The sequence below is a fragment of the Hippopotamus amphibius genome, chromosome X (genome assembly GCF_030028045.1).
Source record: "Hippopotamus amphibius kiboko isolate mHipAmp2 chromosome X, mHipAmp2.hap2, whole genome shotgun sequence".
Classification (NCBI taxonomy): domain Eukaryota; kingdom Metazoa; phylum Chordata; class Mammalia; order Artiodactyla; family Hippopotamidae; genus Hippopotamus; species Hippopotamus amphibius.
In genome coordinates, this window is record NC_080203.1 from 117,881,405 (window position 1) to 117,900,605 (window position 19,201).

General features: G+C 38.1%; 1 protein-coding gene across 1 annotated transcript in view; it reads right to left on the reverse strand.

Annotated features, from left to right (window-relative positions):
- The window catches only part of PHEX (phosphate regulating endopeptidase X-linked), a 208,118-nt gene that overhangs the window by 181,628 nt on the left and 7,289 nt on the right, over positions 1-19,201 (reverse strand). The window contains exon 3 of the mRNA XM_057718360.1: positions 14,860-15,021. Within this exon, the coding sequence (XP_057574343.1) occupies positions 14,860-15,021 (162 nt within the window). The remainder of the gene's footprint in view (positions 1-14,859; positions 15,022-19,201) is intronic.

Here is a 19,201-nt window from a genome sequence, read left to right on the forward strand (position 1 = left end):
ATTCTGGCTCTCAGGTAATTTACCATGGGGTGAGGGGGAAGGGAGGGGAGCAAGCAAGCACAGATGAGAAAAACAAATAAGCAAGTATACAAACGAGATAATTTCTGATGGTTAGAAGTACCACAGAGGACACTAACAGGGTAACAGGATAGAGAGGGACTGGAGGTGGGAGTAGAAAACTATTTTTAATAAAGGTTTCTCTGATCCTTCTCTATCACTGAAATAAATTTGAATTTATTCACAGATAGCTCACCTTTCTAATGGCCTATTCAGGACTCCAGAACAGCATTGTCTGATAGAAATATCATCTGAGCCAAATACATAATTGTTAATTTCCATGTAGCTATATTTGAGCAAGTAAAACACAACATGTGAGATTATGTTTAATAATATATTTTATTTAACCCAATGTATCTTAAAATATCATTTCAATGTGTAATTGATGAAATAAATCATCAATTTATTAGTGAGAGGAGGAAAAAGATGGCGGCGAAGTAGAGAGACGTGGAGTGCATCCCTCTCCACAGATGCATTGGGAATGCACGGAAGGACACAATAATTCCCACAGAGAACCTGCTGAACACCAGCAGATGGCCTCGGACACCAGAAAGGACCACAAGGAGCCCGACATAACCGGTAGGGAGGCATCTACGACGGCTCAAAGAGGGTGAAGCGGCGGAGCTGTGGCAGACGGGAGGGAGTGAGAAACATACGGAGGGTCCGCAGCGCAGCTCAGCATTCCCGGACCGAGACATCGATCCGCGGCTGAACAGAGGGTCCAGGAGCGGGAGCGTGGGAACCGGAGAGCTGGTTCAGGGGGAGAAACATTGTTGCCGGTAGGGTGACGGACCGAGAGGACAGGAGGGAGGAGGTCCGCGGAGAGGAGTGCCCGTCCCTGAGAGCAGCCCGGCCATGATGGCGGCTGGAGGCTGCAGGCTCACGGGCGGGGGGGAGGAGCCGCGCGCATAGCCTCTCTCTCTCTTTCAGCACCTCTGCAACAGGCAGTGGAGAGACGCCTGTGGGCCACCTAAGGCGCTCAGGGATAACAAGCACCCTCAGGCACTCGGGTGGGGCTAGATTAAAACCCCTTGCAACACGGGCAGCAGGGAGGCTGCCAAGAAAAAAAAAAAACACAACAACAACAAAAAAAAACCCAAGAGAGGCGCAACTCTAAGACTTTCTGTTTACGCCTGAGCCACCAGCATCCCTCTGCAACAGGCACCTCCAAGCCCGAATGAAACAACAGTGCACCACTGCTCACTCACTCCCAGGAGAGGGAGCCACTATTGTACCCTCTCCCTCCCCACACACCAACATTAAAGACGAACAATAAAGGAAGCTCTGCTGGTCACAGAATAATGCAAAAAAACCCAAGGCGAGTAGACACTTAGAGCTGAGACTCTATGGAAACAGAAATATTAGTATCGATCCTATTGAACTGGTCCATTCTGGGATCAGTTCTGGATTTTTTTTCTCTCTCTTTTTTTTTTTCCTTTATTAATTACGATCTTAGTCCTAAGGGATCTACAAGTTTTATAACATAATTTTTTAATGATATTTTTATTCTATTTTCATTTTTTTGCCTTTTTATATACTTCTATATCTAGCTAAGTTTTTGGTAGTACGGACAATATATCTCTCATACTTTCCTTTCATCCCTATCTTTTATACATTTCTATGCCTTTCTTTTTATTTCCATGTTTCCAACCACATTATGCTCTTCTGTTCCCCTTTCTTCCAGCCATTTTAAGTATATTTTATCTTAACATACTTATAAGCAACACTATCGATCTGCTCAGAATCCTTGCTCTATTCTCCAGATGACGCACCGCCTTGGTATTTAATATTAGGCTTTTGTCTTTATCTTAGTTCTTAGTACAACTGTCTAATTTCGTTCTGAGAATCTCCATTCTGTCTGGTGGTACTCTAGCTCTTTTCTATATTTGATCCTAGCTTACAAAATCTCCCTGGATTAGTGTTTGTATGTGTAAGGTGTTATTTGTTTGTTAGTTTGCTTTTGCTTTGGTCTCTGATTTGTTCTGTTTCAGTTGTCAATTTCTGTTGGGTTTCTCTTTGAATATCTGGTAGCATACTGGGGTTCTGTCAGGTCTTTCCAGAGCCTTATGTCCTAATGGATTCAGTAATTGTGTGTCTTATACATGTATGTGTTTCCTAGACTTAGTATTTGCTTAATCCAATACTTGGACATTAGTCTGAGGCTTGGACAGTCTTCTACAAACACATCTATCGCCAGGACAAGCAACCCCAAAAGTCTGGACAACCATGAGGAAACAAAGAAACACCATGCAGGCAAAGGAGCAGGAAAAAAACCCACAAGACCAAATAAATGAGGAGGAAATAGGAAAAATGCCTGAAAAAGAATTTAGAGTAATGATAGTAAAAATGATACAAAATTTCGATAACAAAATAGAGAAAGTACAAGAAACAGTTCATAAGAACTCAGAAAAACAAACAGCAATGGACAACAAAATAACTGAAATTAAAAATACTCTAGATGCTATAACCAGCAGAATGACTGAGGCAGAAGAACGAATAAGTGAGTTGGAAGATAGAATGGGGGAAATAACTGCCACAGAGCAGGAAAAAGAAAAAAGAATAAAAAGAATAGAAGACAGTCTCAGAGACCTCAGTGATAACATTAAGCATACTAACATTCGAATTATATGCATCCCAGAAGAAGAAGAAAACAAGAAAGGGTCTGAGAAAATATTTGAAGAGGTTATAGTGGAAAACTTCCCCAACATGGCAAAGGAAATAATTCACCAAGTCCAAGAAGCACAGAGAGTCCCAAACAGAATAAACACAAGGAGAAATACACCAAGGCACATATTAATCAAACTAACAACAATTAAACATAAAGAAAAAATATTAAAAGCAGCAAGAGAAAAGCAACAAATAACATATAAGGGAAAACCCATAAGGATAACAGCCGACCTCTCTACAGAAACTCTGCAGGCCAGAAGGGATGGCAGGATATACTGAAAGTCCTGAAAGAGAGAAACCTACAGCAAAGGATACTCTACCCAGCAAGAATCTCATTCAGATTCGATGGAGAAATCAAAAGCTTTCCAGACAAGCAAAAGTTAAGAGAATTCAGCACCACCAAACCAGCCTTACAACAAGTGCTAAAGGAACTTCTCTAAGTAGGAAACACAAGAAAAGGAAAACACCTACAAATACAAACCCCAAACAATTCAGAAAATGGTAATTGGAACACACATGTCAATACTCACCTTAAATGTAAATGGATTAAATGCTCCAACCAAAAGACACAGACTGGCTGAATGGATACAAAAACAAGACCCTTCTACATGCTGCCTACAAGAAACCCACTTCAGACCAAGGGATACATATAGACTGAAAGTAAAGGGATGCAAAAGATATTCCATGCAAATAGAAGTCAAAAGAAAGCTAGAGTAGCAATACTCATATCAGACAAATTAGACCTTAAAGTAAAGACTATTAAAAGAGACAAGGAAGGACACTACATAATGATCAAGGGATCCATTCAAGAAGAACAGATCACAATGGTAAATATCTATGCCCCCAACATAGGAGCACCTCAATACATAAGGCAAATGCTAACAGCTATAAAAGGGGACATCGACCATAACACAATAATAGTGGGAGACTTGAACATCCCACTTATATCAATGGACAGATCATCCAAACAGAAAATAAATAAAGACACACAAGCTTTAAATGACACATTAGACCATCTCGACTTAATTGATATTTATAGGACATTTCATCCAAAAACGACGGAATACACTTTCTTCTCAAGTGCACACAGAACATTTTCCAGGATAGATCACATCTTGGGTCACAAATCAAACCTCAGCAAATTCAAGAAACTTGAAATCATATCAAGCATCTTCTCAGACCACAACGCCAGGAGACTAGATATCAATTACAGAAAAAAAACTGCAAAAAATACAAACACATGGAGGCTAAACAATTCACTCTTAAACAACCAAGAAATCACTACAGAAATCAAAGAGGAAATCAAAAAATATCTAGAAACGAACAACAACGAAAACACAACAACCCCAAACCTATGGGATGCAGCAAAAGCAGTTCTAAGAGGGAAATTTATAGCAATACAGTCCTACCTTAAGAAACAAGAAAATTATCGAATAAACAACCTAACCTTACACCTCAAACAATTAGAAAAAGAAGAACAAAGAAACCCCAAAGTGAGTGGAAGGAAAGAAATCATAAAGATCAGAGCAGAAATAAATGAAAAAGAAAGGAAGGAAGCAATAGCAAAAATTAATAAAACTAAAAGCTGGTTCTTTGAGAAGATTAACAAAATTGATAAACCATAAGCCAGACTCATCAAGAAAAAAAGGGAGAAGATGCAAATCAACAGAATTAGAAATGAAAAAGGAGAAGTAACAACGGACACCACAGAAATACAAAAGATCATGAGAGACTACTACAAGCAACTATATGCCAATACATTGCATAACCTGGAAGAAATGGATACATTCTTAGAAAAATACAATCTTCCAAGACTGAACCAGGAAGAAATAGAAACCATGAACAGACCAATCACAAGTACGGAAATTGAGGCAGTGATTAAAAATCTCCCAACACACAAAAGCCCAGGGCCAGATGGGTTCACGGGCGAATTCTATCAAACATTTAGAGAAGAGCTAACACCTATCCTTCTCAAACTCTTCCAAAATATCGCAGAAGGCGGAACACTCCCAAACTCATTCCACGAGGCCACCATCACCCTGATACCAAAACCAGGCAAAGATGTCACAAAAAAAGAAAATTACAGACCAATATCACTGATGAATATAGATGCAAAAATCCTCAACAAAATACTAGCTAACAGACTCCAACAGCACATTAAAAAAATCATACACCATGATCAAGTGGGGTTTATCCCTGGGATGCAAGGATTCTTCAGTATATGCAAATCAATCAACGTGATACATCATATCAACAAATTGAAGGATAAAAACCATATGATCATCTCAATAGATGCAGAAAAAGCTTTTGACAAAGTTCAACATCCATTTATGATAAAAGGTCTCCAGAAAATGGGCATAGAAGGAAATTACCTCAACATAATAAAAGCCATATATGAAAAACCAAAAGCCAACATTGTTCTCAATGGGGAAAAACTGAAAGAATTCCCTCAAAGAACAGGAACAAGACAAGAGTGTCCACTCTCACCATTATTATTCAACATAGTTTTGGAAGTTTTAGCCACAGCAATCAGAGAAGAAAAAGAAATCAAAGGAATCCAAACTGGAAAAGAAGAAGTAAAATTGTCACTCTTTGCAGATGACATGATATTATATATAGAAAACCCTAAAGACTCTACCAGAAAACTGCTAGCACTCATTGATGAGTTTAGTAAAATAGCAGGATACAAAATTAATGCACAGAAATCTCTTGCATTCCTATACACGAACAACGGAAGAGCAGAAAGAGAAATTAAGGAAACTCTCCCATTCACCATTGCAACCAAAAGAATAAAATACCTAGGAATAAACCTGCCTAAGGAGGCAAAAGATCTGTATGCAGAAAACTTTAAGACATTGATGAAAGAAATCAAAGACAACACAAACAGATGGAGGGACATACCATGTTCCTGGATTGGAAGAATCAACATCGTGAAAATGACTGTACTACCCAAAGCAATTTACAGATTCAATGCAATCCCGATCAAATGACCAATGGCATTTTTCACAGAACTAGAGCAGAAATCTTACGATTTGTATGGAAACACAAACGACCCCGAATAGCCAAAGCAATCTTGAGAAGGAAAAATGGAGTTGGTGGAATCAGGCTTCCTGACTTCAAACTATACTACAAGGCCACAGTGATCAAGACAGTATGGTACTGGCACAAAAATAGAAAGGAAGATCAATGGAATAGAATAGAGAACTCAGAAGTAAGCCCAAACACATATGGGCACCTTATCTTTGACAAAGGAGGCAAGAATATACAATGGAAAAAAGACAGCCTCTTCAATAAGTGGTGCTGGGAAAATTGGACAGCTACATGTCAAAGAATGAAATTAGAACACTTCCTAACACCATACACAAAAATAAACTCCAAATGGATTAAAGACCTACATGTAAGGCCAGACACTATAAAACTCCTAGAGGAAAACATAGGCAGAACACTCTATGACATCCATCAAAGCAAGATCCTTTTTGACCCACCTCCTAGAATCATGGAATTAAAATCAAGAATAAACAAATGGGACCTCATGAAACTTAAAAGCTTTTGCACAGCAAAAGAAACCATAAACAAGACTAGAAGGCAACCCTCAAAATGGGAAAAAATAGTTGCCAATGAAGCAACGGACAAAGGATTAACCTCCAAAATATACAAGCAGCTCATGCAGCTTCATACCAAAAAAGCAAATAACCCAATCCACAAATGGGCGGAAGACCTAAATAGACATTTCTCCAAAGAAGACATACAGATGGCCAACAAATACATGAAAAGATGCTCAACATCACTCATCATCAGAGAAATGCACGTCAAAGCCACAATGAGGTATCACCTCACACCAATCAGAATGGCCATCATCACAAAATCTGGAAACAACATATGTTGGAGAGGGTGTGGAGAAAAGGGAACTCTCCTGCACTGTTGGTGGGAATGTAAGTTGGTACAGCCACTATGGAAAACAGTTTGGAGGTTCCTTAAAAAACTACAAATAGAACTCCCATATGATCCAGTAATCCCACTCCTGGGCATATACCCAGAGAAAACCATAATCCCAAAAGAAACATGTACCATAATGTTTATTGCAGCACTATTTACAATAGCCAGGACATGGAAGCAACCTAAATGCCCATCAACAAACAAATGGATAAAGAAGATGTGGCATATATACACAATGTTATATTACTCAGCTATTAAAAGGGATGAGATGGAGCTATATGTAATGAGGTGGATAGAACTACAATCTGTCATACAGAGTGAAGTAAGTCAGAAAGAGAAAGACAAATATTGTATGCTAACTCACATATACGGAATCTAAAAATGGTACTGATGAACTCAGTGACAAGAACAAGGACGCAGGTGCAGAGAATGGACTGGAGAACTCGAGGTTTGGGAGGGGGCGGGGGGTGAAGGGGAAGCTGAGACAAAGCGAGAGAGTAGCACAGACATATATATACTACCAAGTGTAAAATAGATAGCCAGTGGGAAGTTGTTGAAAGGGAGTCCAACTCGAGGATGGAAGATGCCTTAGAGGACTGGGGCGGGGAGAGTGGGGGGGACTCGAGGGGGGGGAGTCAAGGAAGGGAGGGAATACAGGGATATGTGTATAAAAACAGATGATTGAACTTGGTGTATCCCCCAAAAAATAAAATAAAATAAAATTTAAAAAACAAACAAAAAAAACAGATGATTGAACTTGGTGTACCCCCCAAAAAAAATAAATATATAAAATTAAAAAAATTAAAAAATTAAAAAAAAATTTATTAGTGAGATATTTTACATGCTTTCTAAATGAAGTCTCTGAAATTTGGTGTGTATTTTACACTTACAGCACATCTAAAGTCCAACTAGCCATATTTCAAGTGCTCAAAAGCCACATGTGACTAGTGGCTACCATATTGAACAGTGTAATTCTAGAGTCTTTTACTTATTTATTTTTTTGGCCCTGCTATGAGGCTTAGGTCAGGGAATCTTAGTTCCCTGACCAGGGGTTGAACCCAGGTTCCGGCAGTGAAAGAGCCAAGTCCTAACCATTGGATCTCCAGGGAATTCCCTCTAGGGTCTTGATTACAGTACCTATTGAAATATTTTGTGATGTGCAGATTTTTAATTTCCATGTGGTAGTCTTGGGGGCCTCATTAACTTCTGCATCCTCCTATGCCTAACACAATACCTCTTGCTCAATGGCACTGAGGAAGTCTAAATTCTGATTGCTACTGGCAACAATCTCATGACCAAGCAGACTGAGAAAGCATGAGACACTGGATGTCAGAGTAGAGACAAAGAAAGAAATGTGATCCTTAATGGTATGGTTCAGCTGCTAGATCAACCCTTACCTGAAGCCCACATGATTACTAGATATTTTGGTTACATGAGCCAACAAATTTCCTTTATTGTTTAGGCCAGTCTGAGTTGATGTTTCTGTTACTTGTGACTAAAAGCCACTGGTGACAGGAAAAAAGCAAAAGCTCAGAAGACAGTCTTGTGTTCACAGATGAATACAATCAAAATGCTGCATATTTCAATCTATTTGAAGTGAGCACATTTCCCCCAAATTAAAGAGCATACAAATCAGAATGAATGGAATGAACAGGTCTGGTTTGTATCAAGTGTACCTAACATTTTTGTAATATTAACCACTACAAAAAAAAACTACATTAAAGCCACAGGGGAAAAGATCAGATCTTAAAATAAAAAGCTTGGAACAGGTAGATGTCAAAAAGTAAGACAAGGACATGTACTGGGGGTGGAAATGGATACACAAGAAGAAAATCTAAAATGCTGACTGTCAGAACTACCAGAATACAAGCTTTTACACATGGTGTCCATCCTCATGGCCTCTTTACTTCCTTAAGCTATTTAGAAAGAGGTCATGTCGAAGAGCTAAATGTACATTTTTCACAGAGACTTCAGGAAGAAATTCATTTTTGTATTTGAAGTGAATGTCTCCTAACAGGAAATTGCTAAATTTTTAAAAATTTGACAACTTCTTTCCTCTTCCTCACAATCCACGCACCCACACTCCCATCCCACCCATGCTCAAATGGGGTAATGCAATTCAGAAAAATAGGAACAACAACAACAACAACAAACTTTTCAGGTAAAATCATTTCATTTCACATTCTAAAAGTCTTAGATAAGGGCCCATCTTTACACAGCTCCCCTCTGTGCACACAGGACCAATACCAATGTATATATAACTTGGCAATTTGTTGCTTCCTCTGCAGCCACATGAAAAAGAGCCAGCATGGTCAGAAAAGCAGGAATCTGCCCTGAGTGGGCGCACTCAGTCTATATAGCAGATTCAATGAGACTTACAGGCACTGAGTTTTCACCAGGAATAAAAAGTGCACCACAGTGCCTGGCTGCTCCTCAGCACTTCCCCACCACATCCCCGTTTTGTTTTTTCTAGTCTGACATCATTTGTTTCAAAGAGCTTAATGATGTCAAGGCTTAATTTGGTACATCATTATACTATGTTCATGGTATGAGGAAAATGACACAATTCACTATGTCTTCAATGATCTAAACTTTCTTATTATCAAATGACTTCACAGGAGCTGAACGGAAGTTTCCAGCTTTTTAATATCTGTAAAAAGTGATTTGGCTAGGATCACTAATAGGAAAAACAAGATCATAGGGGGTTTGTTTAATTATGAGAATCATTTAAACCTCAGCCAGCAGGTATTTACAAATAAACAACCAATCTATGAGTCACAATCATCTTTCTCTGCCCATTAACGCATAGACCCTACTTCATCTTATTGTTCTGCTGGTGCTATCTATGCTTGAACATAATAATATACTGCATTTCTTTATAAAATATTGGCAAAGATTGCTATTCCATAACAGAGATGAGCTGGCCCTACCCTGAGTCATCTGTCTTCTGTTTGACACAAGTGTTCTATCTCACTCATTGCCTCATGTTTCATAAGTGCTCATTTGCAAAATTTTCATCTGTTCATTCATAAGCAATGCATGCTATGTCATCTTCATGGTCACATGAAAACAAATTTGGGAGGTTTTGTAGGAAGGAAATTTTAAGACATTCAAACATGACTACATTCAGCCTTTTTTTAAAAAAAAAAATCCTAATTCTTGGAGAGAACAAGAAATAATTGTATTTTCCAAGTAGAAATATGAGTCTTATATGCCATTTAAAGAAAAAAATTCATGAAGTCAGGTTGCTGACTTCAATACAGGGCAATTTTTCATCAGCCAGGTCTGTCAAATCCACTTTATTTCACAAACTGGACAGCCGTTTCTATGTGTTCTCTATCAGCCGTAAGAAAACGGTGTTCTTTTGATTGGTCATATTGGGTTTTATTTTTGGATGTTCTTTTTATCAAGGGTGAGGAAAAATATCTAGACAGTATTCAATATTTTTGAAAGCACACGATATTTACAGAGGATAAGACCAGAATAAAACTTAAAGCATTTGATGGACACTGCTTCATGAGCCTTAGAACTATCTTTGAGACAAAATGGAGGAGCAAAGGACAAATATTGCTTGAGGGCCTGCTATATGCCAGGAACTAGACTGGGTAATTTACATAGGTCACCTCCTTTAGCCCTCACAAATCCTATGAAATGGGTATTCTTATCTCCATTTAAAAGATAAAAAAGCTGAGCTAGGTGAGCTAAGTAATTGACCAAAAGTGACACAGAGGAGAAATGAAAGAGAACCAGGATTCAATTCCAACTCTGTGGCATCAAAACTCAGGCTCTGAGTGGCTTACAATGAGGAAAAAATCTGGAAACCACCTAAATGGCAATACATGAACTGATTAAACAAACTGTAGTATATCCATACAAAGCAGTCATGGCAAATGATGGTATAGATCTGTTCTTACTGACCTGAAAAGATGTTAACATGTCAAGTAAAAATAACAGATTATAAAAATAGAATATATGATCCCTTTTGAGATATATACATAATTTTACATGTATATTTGCATTTAAAAAGTTATCACTGAGTATTGGGATCTGAAGTATGTTTCTTCTCGGTAGTCATTTATAGCTGATCTACAATGAGCTTGTATCACCTGGATGGTTAGATAGATAAGTAGATAGACTGAGAGATACACAGATATAGAATAAAGACATATAGGACTTCCTAGGTGGCGCAGTGGGTAAGAATCCACCTGCCAATGCAGGAGACATGGGTTCGATCCCTGCCCCAGGAAGATACCACGTGCCGCGGAGCAACTAAACCCATGTGCCACAACAATTGAGCATGCACTCTAGAGCCCGTGAGCCACAACAATTGAGCCCATGTGCCACAACTACTGAAGCCCACGTGCCTAGAGCCCGTGCCCTGCAACAAGAGAGGTCACCACAATGAGAAGCCCGTGCACCACAATGAAGAGTAGCCCCCGCTCGCCACAACTAGAGAAAGCCCGTGTGCAGCAACGAAGACCCAACACAGCCAATAAAATAAATTAATTAATTAATTTAAAAAAAAGAATAAAGACACATAGATAGAATTTAAAGACCTAGTGTTTAATTCTTGGATTGGCTTTTCCTCCCTTCCAGCTTTCACTCTTCCCAGTCCCCACCTCTATTTCCTGAGATCATTTCCCAAAATAAACAACTTGCATGCTAAATAAATAAATAAATATCTAGTGTTTAAAAAATAAGATTGGCAGCACATCTGATATTTGAAAAGCTCTACTTATGTACTTTAAGAATATCTAATTATCTGCAACATACACATACTTGCAGAGTTTAGAAAGATATGTATCTATAAATCTGTGTATCAGTATCATCTTATACATTTACATATTTCTATCTATATGTATAAATATACAGATATAGACAGAATGAGATAATAGCTATACATTTATAGATAGAATGAAAGAATAATATGATAAAGCAAATACAGTACAGCAAAACAGTAACAATCAGGAAATCTGGGTAAAGGGTATATGGGAGTTCCTTGTGCTATTCTTTCCAACTTTTAAGTGTGAATTACCTCAAAATTTAAAAGTTTAAAGAATACATATTTTATATTTCAAGCACATACATCTGGTACAAGATGATACTAATTTAAAAAGAGACCCTACTCCACCATTTCCTCTCCTTCTTGGCACTTGAAGCAAGAGCCCTATGACTTTTTTAATTCATCCTTTACAGTGCTTGTCACAGAATAACTTGAGATTTATTTGTCTGTGTCTTTCCCAGAGCATAGAAATATATGGGAGCCTCCCCCCATTTCATTTCACAAGGCCAGCACAATCTTAATAACAGAATTTGACAAACCTAGCACACAAAACCCATGGACCAATATGAATCATAAATATAGACACAAATATAAGAAAACACTAGCTTATTCAACTCTAGCAATGTCTTAAAATAATAAACCCTTCATAAGCAAGATTTATTTCAAGATTATAAGGTTATTTCAGAATGAGAAAATCTAGAGAAGTTAAAAGAGATACTCGATGTGAATCTCTTGATAAATAGTGAAGAGATTTTTCTTGAGCAACACCTTCTGCAAACTAAGAATAACAGAACACAATAAAAAATATTAGAAACGAAGAAAATATATATTGGGGAGCATGCTAGAGGCATTACCACCCAAGCTAGGAATAAGAAAATTCTACCCATCACCATTGCTATAATTCAACATCATGCTGAGGCTCTAATCAATATAGTAAAAGGAAAGAGAGACAAAAATTATAATTATTTCTTAATTTTATGATTCTCTATCAAAAAAACCCCAAAAATCAGCCAAAAAGCTATCAGTTAATAAAATAGTTCTAATTAGATCCAAGATAGATATACCAAAGCTTTACAACAGGCATCAGGAGTTAGCAAACTTTTTCCATGAGGTCAGAGAGTAAATATTTTAGGCTTTGCGAGTCATATGGGCTTCACAGTCACATGGTCTCCATAACAACTACTCAACTCTGCCGTTTGTGGTGCAAAAGCAGCCAGTGATATTGCATAAATGAATGGATGTGGCTGTCTTTCAATAAAACTTTATTTACAAAAACAGGCAGTGGGCTGGATTTGGCCCACGGGCCACAGTTTGCTGACTCCTACTTTATACCACAAAAAAATTGATGATTGACAGAAGTTACCATTTAGACCAGCAAGAAAATACATGAAGACCTAAAAATAACATTCTAAAGGGCGATTCTATTATATGCAACAAAAATGAAATGGTAAATAGTATTTCAATACAACAATTTCATTTCTGGGAATTTATCCTAAGGATACATTTAGATAAGGCTATAAAGATGTGTAAACTTAGGTATTTATTATAGTGTTATTTATAATAAGGAAAGACATCTACTGACATAATCCATGTCTGTGAGGAACACATTATTTGTTAAAGCAGGTGGCAGAGCAGCATGCATAATATCAGTTTTCTTTTATTTGTTAAAATATATGGCTGTGCATATGAGATTATGCATATGCACCCACACACGGGGAAGAAAAAACCTGGAAAGATACATACCCTATTGCTTTATTAGCAGTTATTTCTACGGGTGGATTTATGTGTGACTTTCTTTTTACTTTTTGCATGTTATTTTTGCTCCTTTTTATTTTCACAACTGAGCTTGGAAATAAAATTTTTTCGTTTTTAAAAGTAGAAAAAAAAAAACTTGTGCTGCTCTGAACAATTTGCTCTTACGTCTATGAATTTTAGCCTATATACAGTATCCTCCTCAAACAAAGCCCATTAATAGTGATTTTAGTTTTTACAATAAGACATTCCCAGAAATTCTTTAAATTATTATAACTGCTTCATGCCCTGAAGATAGAAATCTTTAGGCTATAACTAATATAAAAGGGTCATCTATCTGGAAATATTGACTTTTTCTTACCCTTCAGTGGTATTTCTGCTTGTGCTATTGTGTGTGTGTACACATGTGCACACATGCACACATCTCTCTGTCTAGGAAGAAAAGAAGCCAGAGAAGGCAAACAGGAAACTGGCAAGAATGGTAGGTAAAGGACCGACATGAGTTAATATCCTACAGTAAACTCATTCCTCAAGGTCCTATTTAGGGTTCCATAGTACAGGAATCCCACCTGTTGGGTTATGGGAAAACACTTAACATTCTTGCAAATTCTCATTTATAACTTATGAAGACTACGTTTAAGCCTTCTAGTAGAAAATGTAAGTCCATATGATTTATATCCAGTTGTGAAATTTAAGCACATTTTTCCTTACAATTGATAATAGGTATCTAATCATTTTGCCAATCGTTTCAGATGTTATAACATATATATAAATTGATACATAGTTAATTTTCATTAAAGTTAATGAACTTAATTCTTAAAATCTTGGGGAAAAGGATATGGAGAAGAAAAATGATGATTCTCAAAAATTTTCAGAAATTCTTTTAGGTGTGTTACTGAATGCAAGTTATATGGCATAATTCAGTTATAAGAAAGCAAAAAATATATATACTATCTCTGCCTTCTCAAAATAATGACCTTACCTGACCTTAAAATCTCCCTGCTTCCAATCTGAAGTGGTTTTCTCCAACAGCTCAGCATAAAAACTAGATCAATTGTGAGCAGAAGATCCTCTAGCAAAAGACATTTCCAACTTCTGAAGAGTATGTGTGCATGCACGCAGATGTGAGTAGGTGTGTGTGAGCTTGCCATTGCTTGAGAGGCCATGGGAGAAAGGACAGTCTCCCCAGAGCCAACTCAGAAATTAACAGGAACAATATGACAAACACAAGGTCATCCAGAGTTCTCAAAAGTGATGTCAAAAGACAATGAAGTGTTAAGTACATTTTGTAAACCATGAAAATCCAGGACACAATGAACAAGTGATGAAGTTTGCTCTGAACATAAGACAGATAAGTATACCAATATAACCTAATTTTCTTTAACTATTCCTTTGCTCCCAACCTCAATCAAATGCTATTTATCCTTCAGCAGCAGAACTTACTATTATCAAATGTGAACATAATAAACTACACTAGGCTTGCATTGAGATCTGAGAGATTGGAATTCCACAACTTTCCTTTCAATCGTCCATTTTAAAAAATCTTGGAAATGAATTTCGTATAGTTTAAAAGTGAGCAGTCATGCTTCAAATCCAAAACTTTGTTTTTCTTGTCAAATACTGCTCTCTGTAAAGTGCATCACCAAACCCCAGTAGAAACTTACCCTTCAACTTGAGGTCAACATTACGTCTCAGCCAAGGATAAATCCCATAGCTTGGCATATCTTCAGGAATTGGATTACTGTTTATCCAGCCATCACAAGCGAACCGGAAGAAATTATCACAAGGGTCCACAGACAGATTTACTTTACTCAAGATGGAAGCAGCTATTTAAAAAGAAAATCATAGGATTAATGACAAGCACTGAACATTGTGTACTGGTCTCCTCCAAATTAAACAACGATTTCATATCAACCAGTTCCCAAGCCTTGACTTTTACATTTCCCCTCAAATGACTCCCTGAATCAACTTCACTATATTAAACTATTATACTCAGAGTGAGAGGAGAAAAGTTTGATGTTATTGTTATTGGTTTTTGCAGGACCATTCCTAATATCTGTGGGACCTAGAACAGGAATACAAATGGAGTGTACGGTAAATTGTTAGCCAGAATGCATGTGACATTTCCTTCCATTCCTTTCATCCTTCTGCAAGGTGCTTCGCCACTGCCACCAGGATCTATTTCCCCTGCCTTGAATCTGGGTTGGCCTTGTGACTCGCTTTGACTAACAAAAAGTAGCACAGTAACTTTTCATGAGTTTCTAAACTAGGCCTTAAGAGGCCTTTCACCTTCCATGTTAAATACATTTGAATGGAGGCCTGAGACTGCCCTTTGAAGAAGTCTCCTGGAGAAGGTAAGGCCACATGAAGAAGAACTAAGCCACCACCAACTGCCAGACATGTGACTGAAATTATCATGGACCTTCTAGGCCAGGCGACCCTCCAGCTGAATGCAGCTGTATGAATGAGCCTAGGCAATCTCAGCAGAGGAAACCCACCAAACCCAAGGCATCATAAGAAATATTAAATCACTCTTGTTTCAGGCCTTTAAGGTTTGGGTTGGTTTGTTCCTCAACAAAGGCTAACTGAAACAGTTATCTGTTTATATGTAATGTAATATCTACATGTTGAAAATACCTATTTACAATATACCTTCATAAAAGCCTGGAGGGCCAGGTAAGGATTCTTGAGCCCCTTGACATTCGGTGAGGCTCTCAGAAGAATGAATCCTGGAAGAGACCCAAAGAGGCCCCGAAAGGAGGATTGGAGCCATCTCCCAGGGAATTCTGGGTTGCAGAAGGAGAAGGCTGCTGCCTTGGCCCCACAGACTCCTTGAGGAGGGGAGAGGCATGGCCAGACCAGGGCAAAACAGAACACTCTAAATGAGGGGCCCAGGGCAGGGGTCCCTCTTGCCGAAGTCTAGGGGCAGAACTGGGTATTTGTATAAGTTCACAGAAAGACACAATAGACTGATCTGCCACCCTCTTTCTTAAGGCCACACTCGATTACATATGGAAGGTAAGTCCATCGGTAGGAAGTTTGTACGTACGTAAATACATATCCATCAGCTGTAAAAAACTCTTTCATTACAAAATGAGAAGGTCCCAAAATTCCTAATATTGAACTCCAACTCTCTTCCAACTGCTGGCTACCACTCTAGCATAAAGATATGTAACAAATGATTTTTTTTTTAAAAGGTAGCCAATATTTTAATGATATTGGAAAGATGACATCCTGGGTGATTTTCATACTTAATTAATGCCAGAATACATTTATGTTTAAAGTAATGAAAACTCAATGAGTTTTCAGCTAAACATGAATGACTTGCCAAAAAAGTAAAACCTGCATAAATTTAGATACACGTATCACAATTTGATTATATGTGTGGTTCCTCCAGGTTTAAAAGTAAGGCTACATATTTCTCTAGCCTAGACTTTCTATGAAAATTTCAAACAGCTTTTTGTCTTTGATGAAGTGAATAACATACAAACATCTTAATCTCTATAGAACTTCAAAATTCCCACCATTCTCAATCCTTCCACACCCAAAAAGGGAAAAAAAAGCAAAAAACTGGTTTTGAATCTAAGTTTGATAAATTTTAAATTATCTTAATATTTTCATCTTTCAGAGTTAATTACATTGTCTCCAATTACAATTTTACTTACTTACTATTTTATCATTAATTTTTTTTCACTCTTGCACATTTATCATTAATATTTAATATGCAACTATACTAGGACACATAAAATCTTCATTTTAGTTTATATTTGTGGTTACTCTGGCTCTGCAGCCACAGAATGAATCTGCTATGTGACACCTCAGGGACATGGATCATACAAGTTTAGTCCCACACAATATTTAGAGTCACACAGAGGAACCCTCACACACATTTTTATTCACATAAGCACATTTTTTTCTGGCTACCTTCCCAAGCCTCCCCCTGCCTCCAACCGCATCTCCTCAGTATTCTTGCAGGTACATAAACTGCAAGATCAGCGCTGACCTCAGCCCTGATATAAAGTGGGGGAATACATCACTCACACTGAATTTGGAACTAAGCCCACTAAGTGGAAAAACTCCAGCTTCAACCTCTCAATTCATCATTCACAATTCATAGCTGGGCACACGGCTGCATTTTCTGCAGGGGAACTGTGACTTCAAATTGCAAGGGACCATAGCTGTCAAGACACCAAAACTCCTTTCCCCCTACTCAGCTCCATGGAGGAAATCCAGAAAGTCTTGCTTTAATAAAAGAAATATGGTGATGAAGGAAATATGTGAAAGGCCAGGCTATGTATTCCCTCACAACATTGCACATAAGGTAAATTGTTATTCGGCCTCCAGCTAGCGTTTATGTAGTAGATGTGGAGGCACCACTCCTTATACCAGCCTGACTTTTTAAGTTTAATCAGAGCTGGGGGGGGGGGGAACAATAAAATCACTAATATTGAGTATTTCCTCTGTGCCAGGAACTATGCTAAGCCCTTTTCAGGCAGTATAGCCTCATCAGAGACTCTGGAGCCAGACTACCTGGTTTTGAATGCCAACAACACCATGCAATAACTATAACGTTTAGGCAGATTACATAGCCTCTCTGTATCTTAGTTTCCTCATCTGTAAAATGGAGATAATAATAGCACCACATAGGATTTTCATGAGAATTAAATGAGTAAATATGTGTAAAGTGCTTAGAACAGCGTGAGGTACACTGACAAATAAATGCGGTTGCTAGATAAAATACAGAATGCCTAGTGAAATTTGCATTTCGGATAAATGACTACTTTTACAGCGTAAGTACCACCAAATATTGCATGGGACACACTCATACCAAAAAAAAATTGTCATTGTATATCTGCAATTCAAATTTAACTGAGCATCCTGAATGTATGCATATAGCTAAATCTGGCAACCATACATACAAATTTGCTATTACAATTCCACCAACACTTATTCGAAACTATTAAGGCCAGATGTTTCAGAGCTCATAGATTCTAAAGAGGTAATGCAACGCATAAACCACAGATTATATAATACCTCCAGCAATGTCTGGAGCAGCACTCCTGAAGCAAGCACATTAATAATTCTATAGGGAGTAAATGCATATTCTCTTAAATGAGATGAACAAAGTCTAAAACAGCCTCACATGAGTTAAGATCCATTACAAGAATTGAGGTCGGGTCCAGTCCTGCCAACTGAGCGTTACAATGCTCTCTGGGTATGGGGTAAAAGATGGGGCATTGTGGACCTGGATTACCAGTACTACCACATCATTTTCTTCATTCTCACACCAGTATGATAAATAAAAGTTCTTATTCCCATTTTACAGATGGTGAAACTGAGCCTTAGGATGGTTTGTGTATTTAGCCCAGATCACAAGGCCTGTACGTGGCCAGATCATACTTCGAACTCATGTCAGCCTCTCTGCCCTTATCCACTGTCATTAGCACGCCCTTTCCTTGTTTCCTCGTTTCTTTGCATTCTTTCTCCACCTCTTATTCTGAAAGAGAGATTAGGATAGATGGATATAGAGAAAAGAAGAAAAGGAAAGTTAAGGAGAAAAGGCATCTCGGAAAAGATTGGCACCTGCTCGCAAAAGGTCCAGAACGTCACTCTCCTGAACTGTATCTTACGCACGCACACGCGCGGCGCCCACGCACGCGCGCGGCGCCCCTCGTTGCAGGGAAGAGGACTGTAACCTTGGTGACCCTTTCGCTATAGAAACAGCAAAAGTATATGTTTCAATGTTAGAAAGCCAGTGGCCAAGGTAAAAACTAAAAACAGGACAGCAAGGGAAAACACTAGCTGGCAGGAGGTGTCGTGATCAGTGTTATTTTTCAAGCTTTACTTTTGAGTTATTATGATTCGTAATAAAGAGACGAAACTCATGAAATAAGTGACCCTCCATACAAAAAGTTGACTAAACTCAAATTGAAACTTTGAGTTCAAAAATTTAAATTTCACAAATCTGCGAGAAACGTTCCACAGCCAAAGCACAAGGTGACGTCG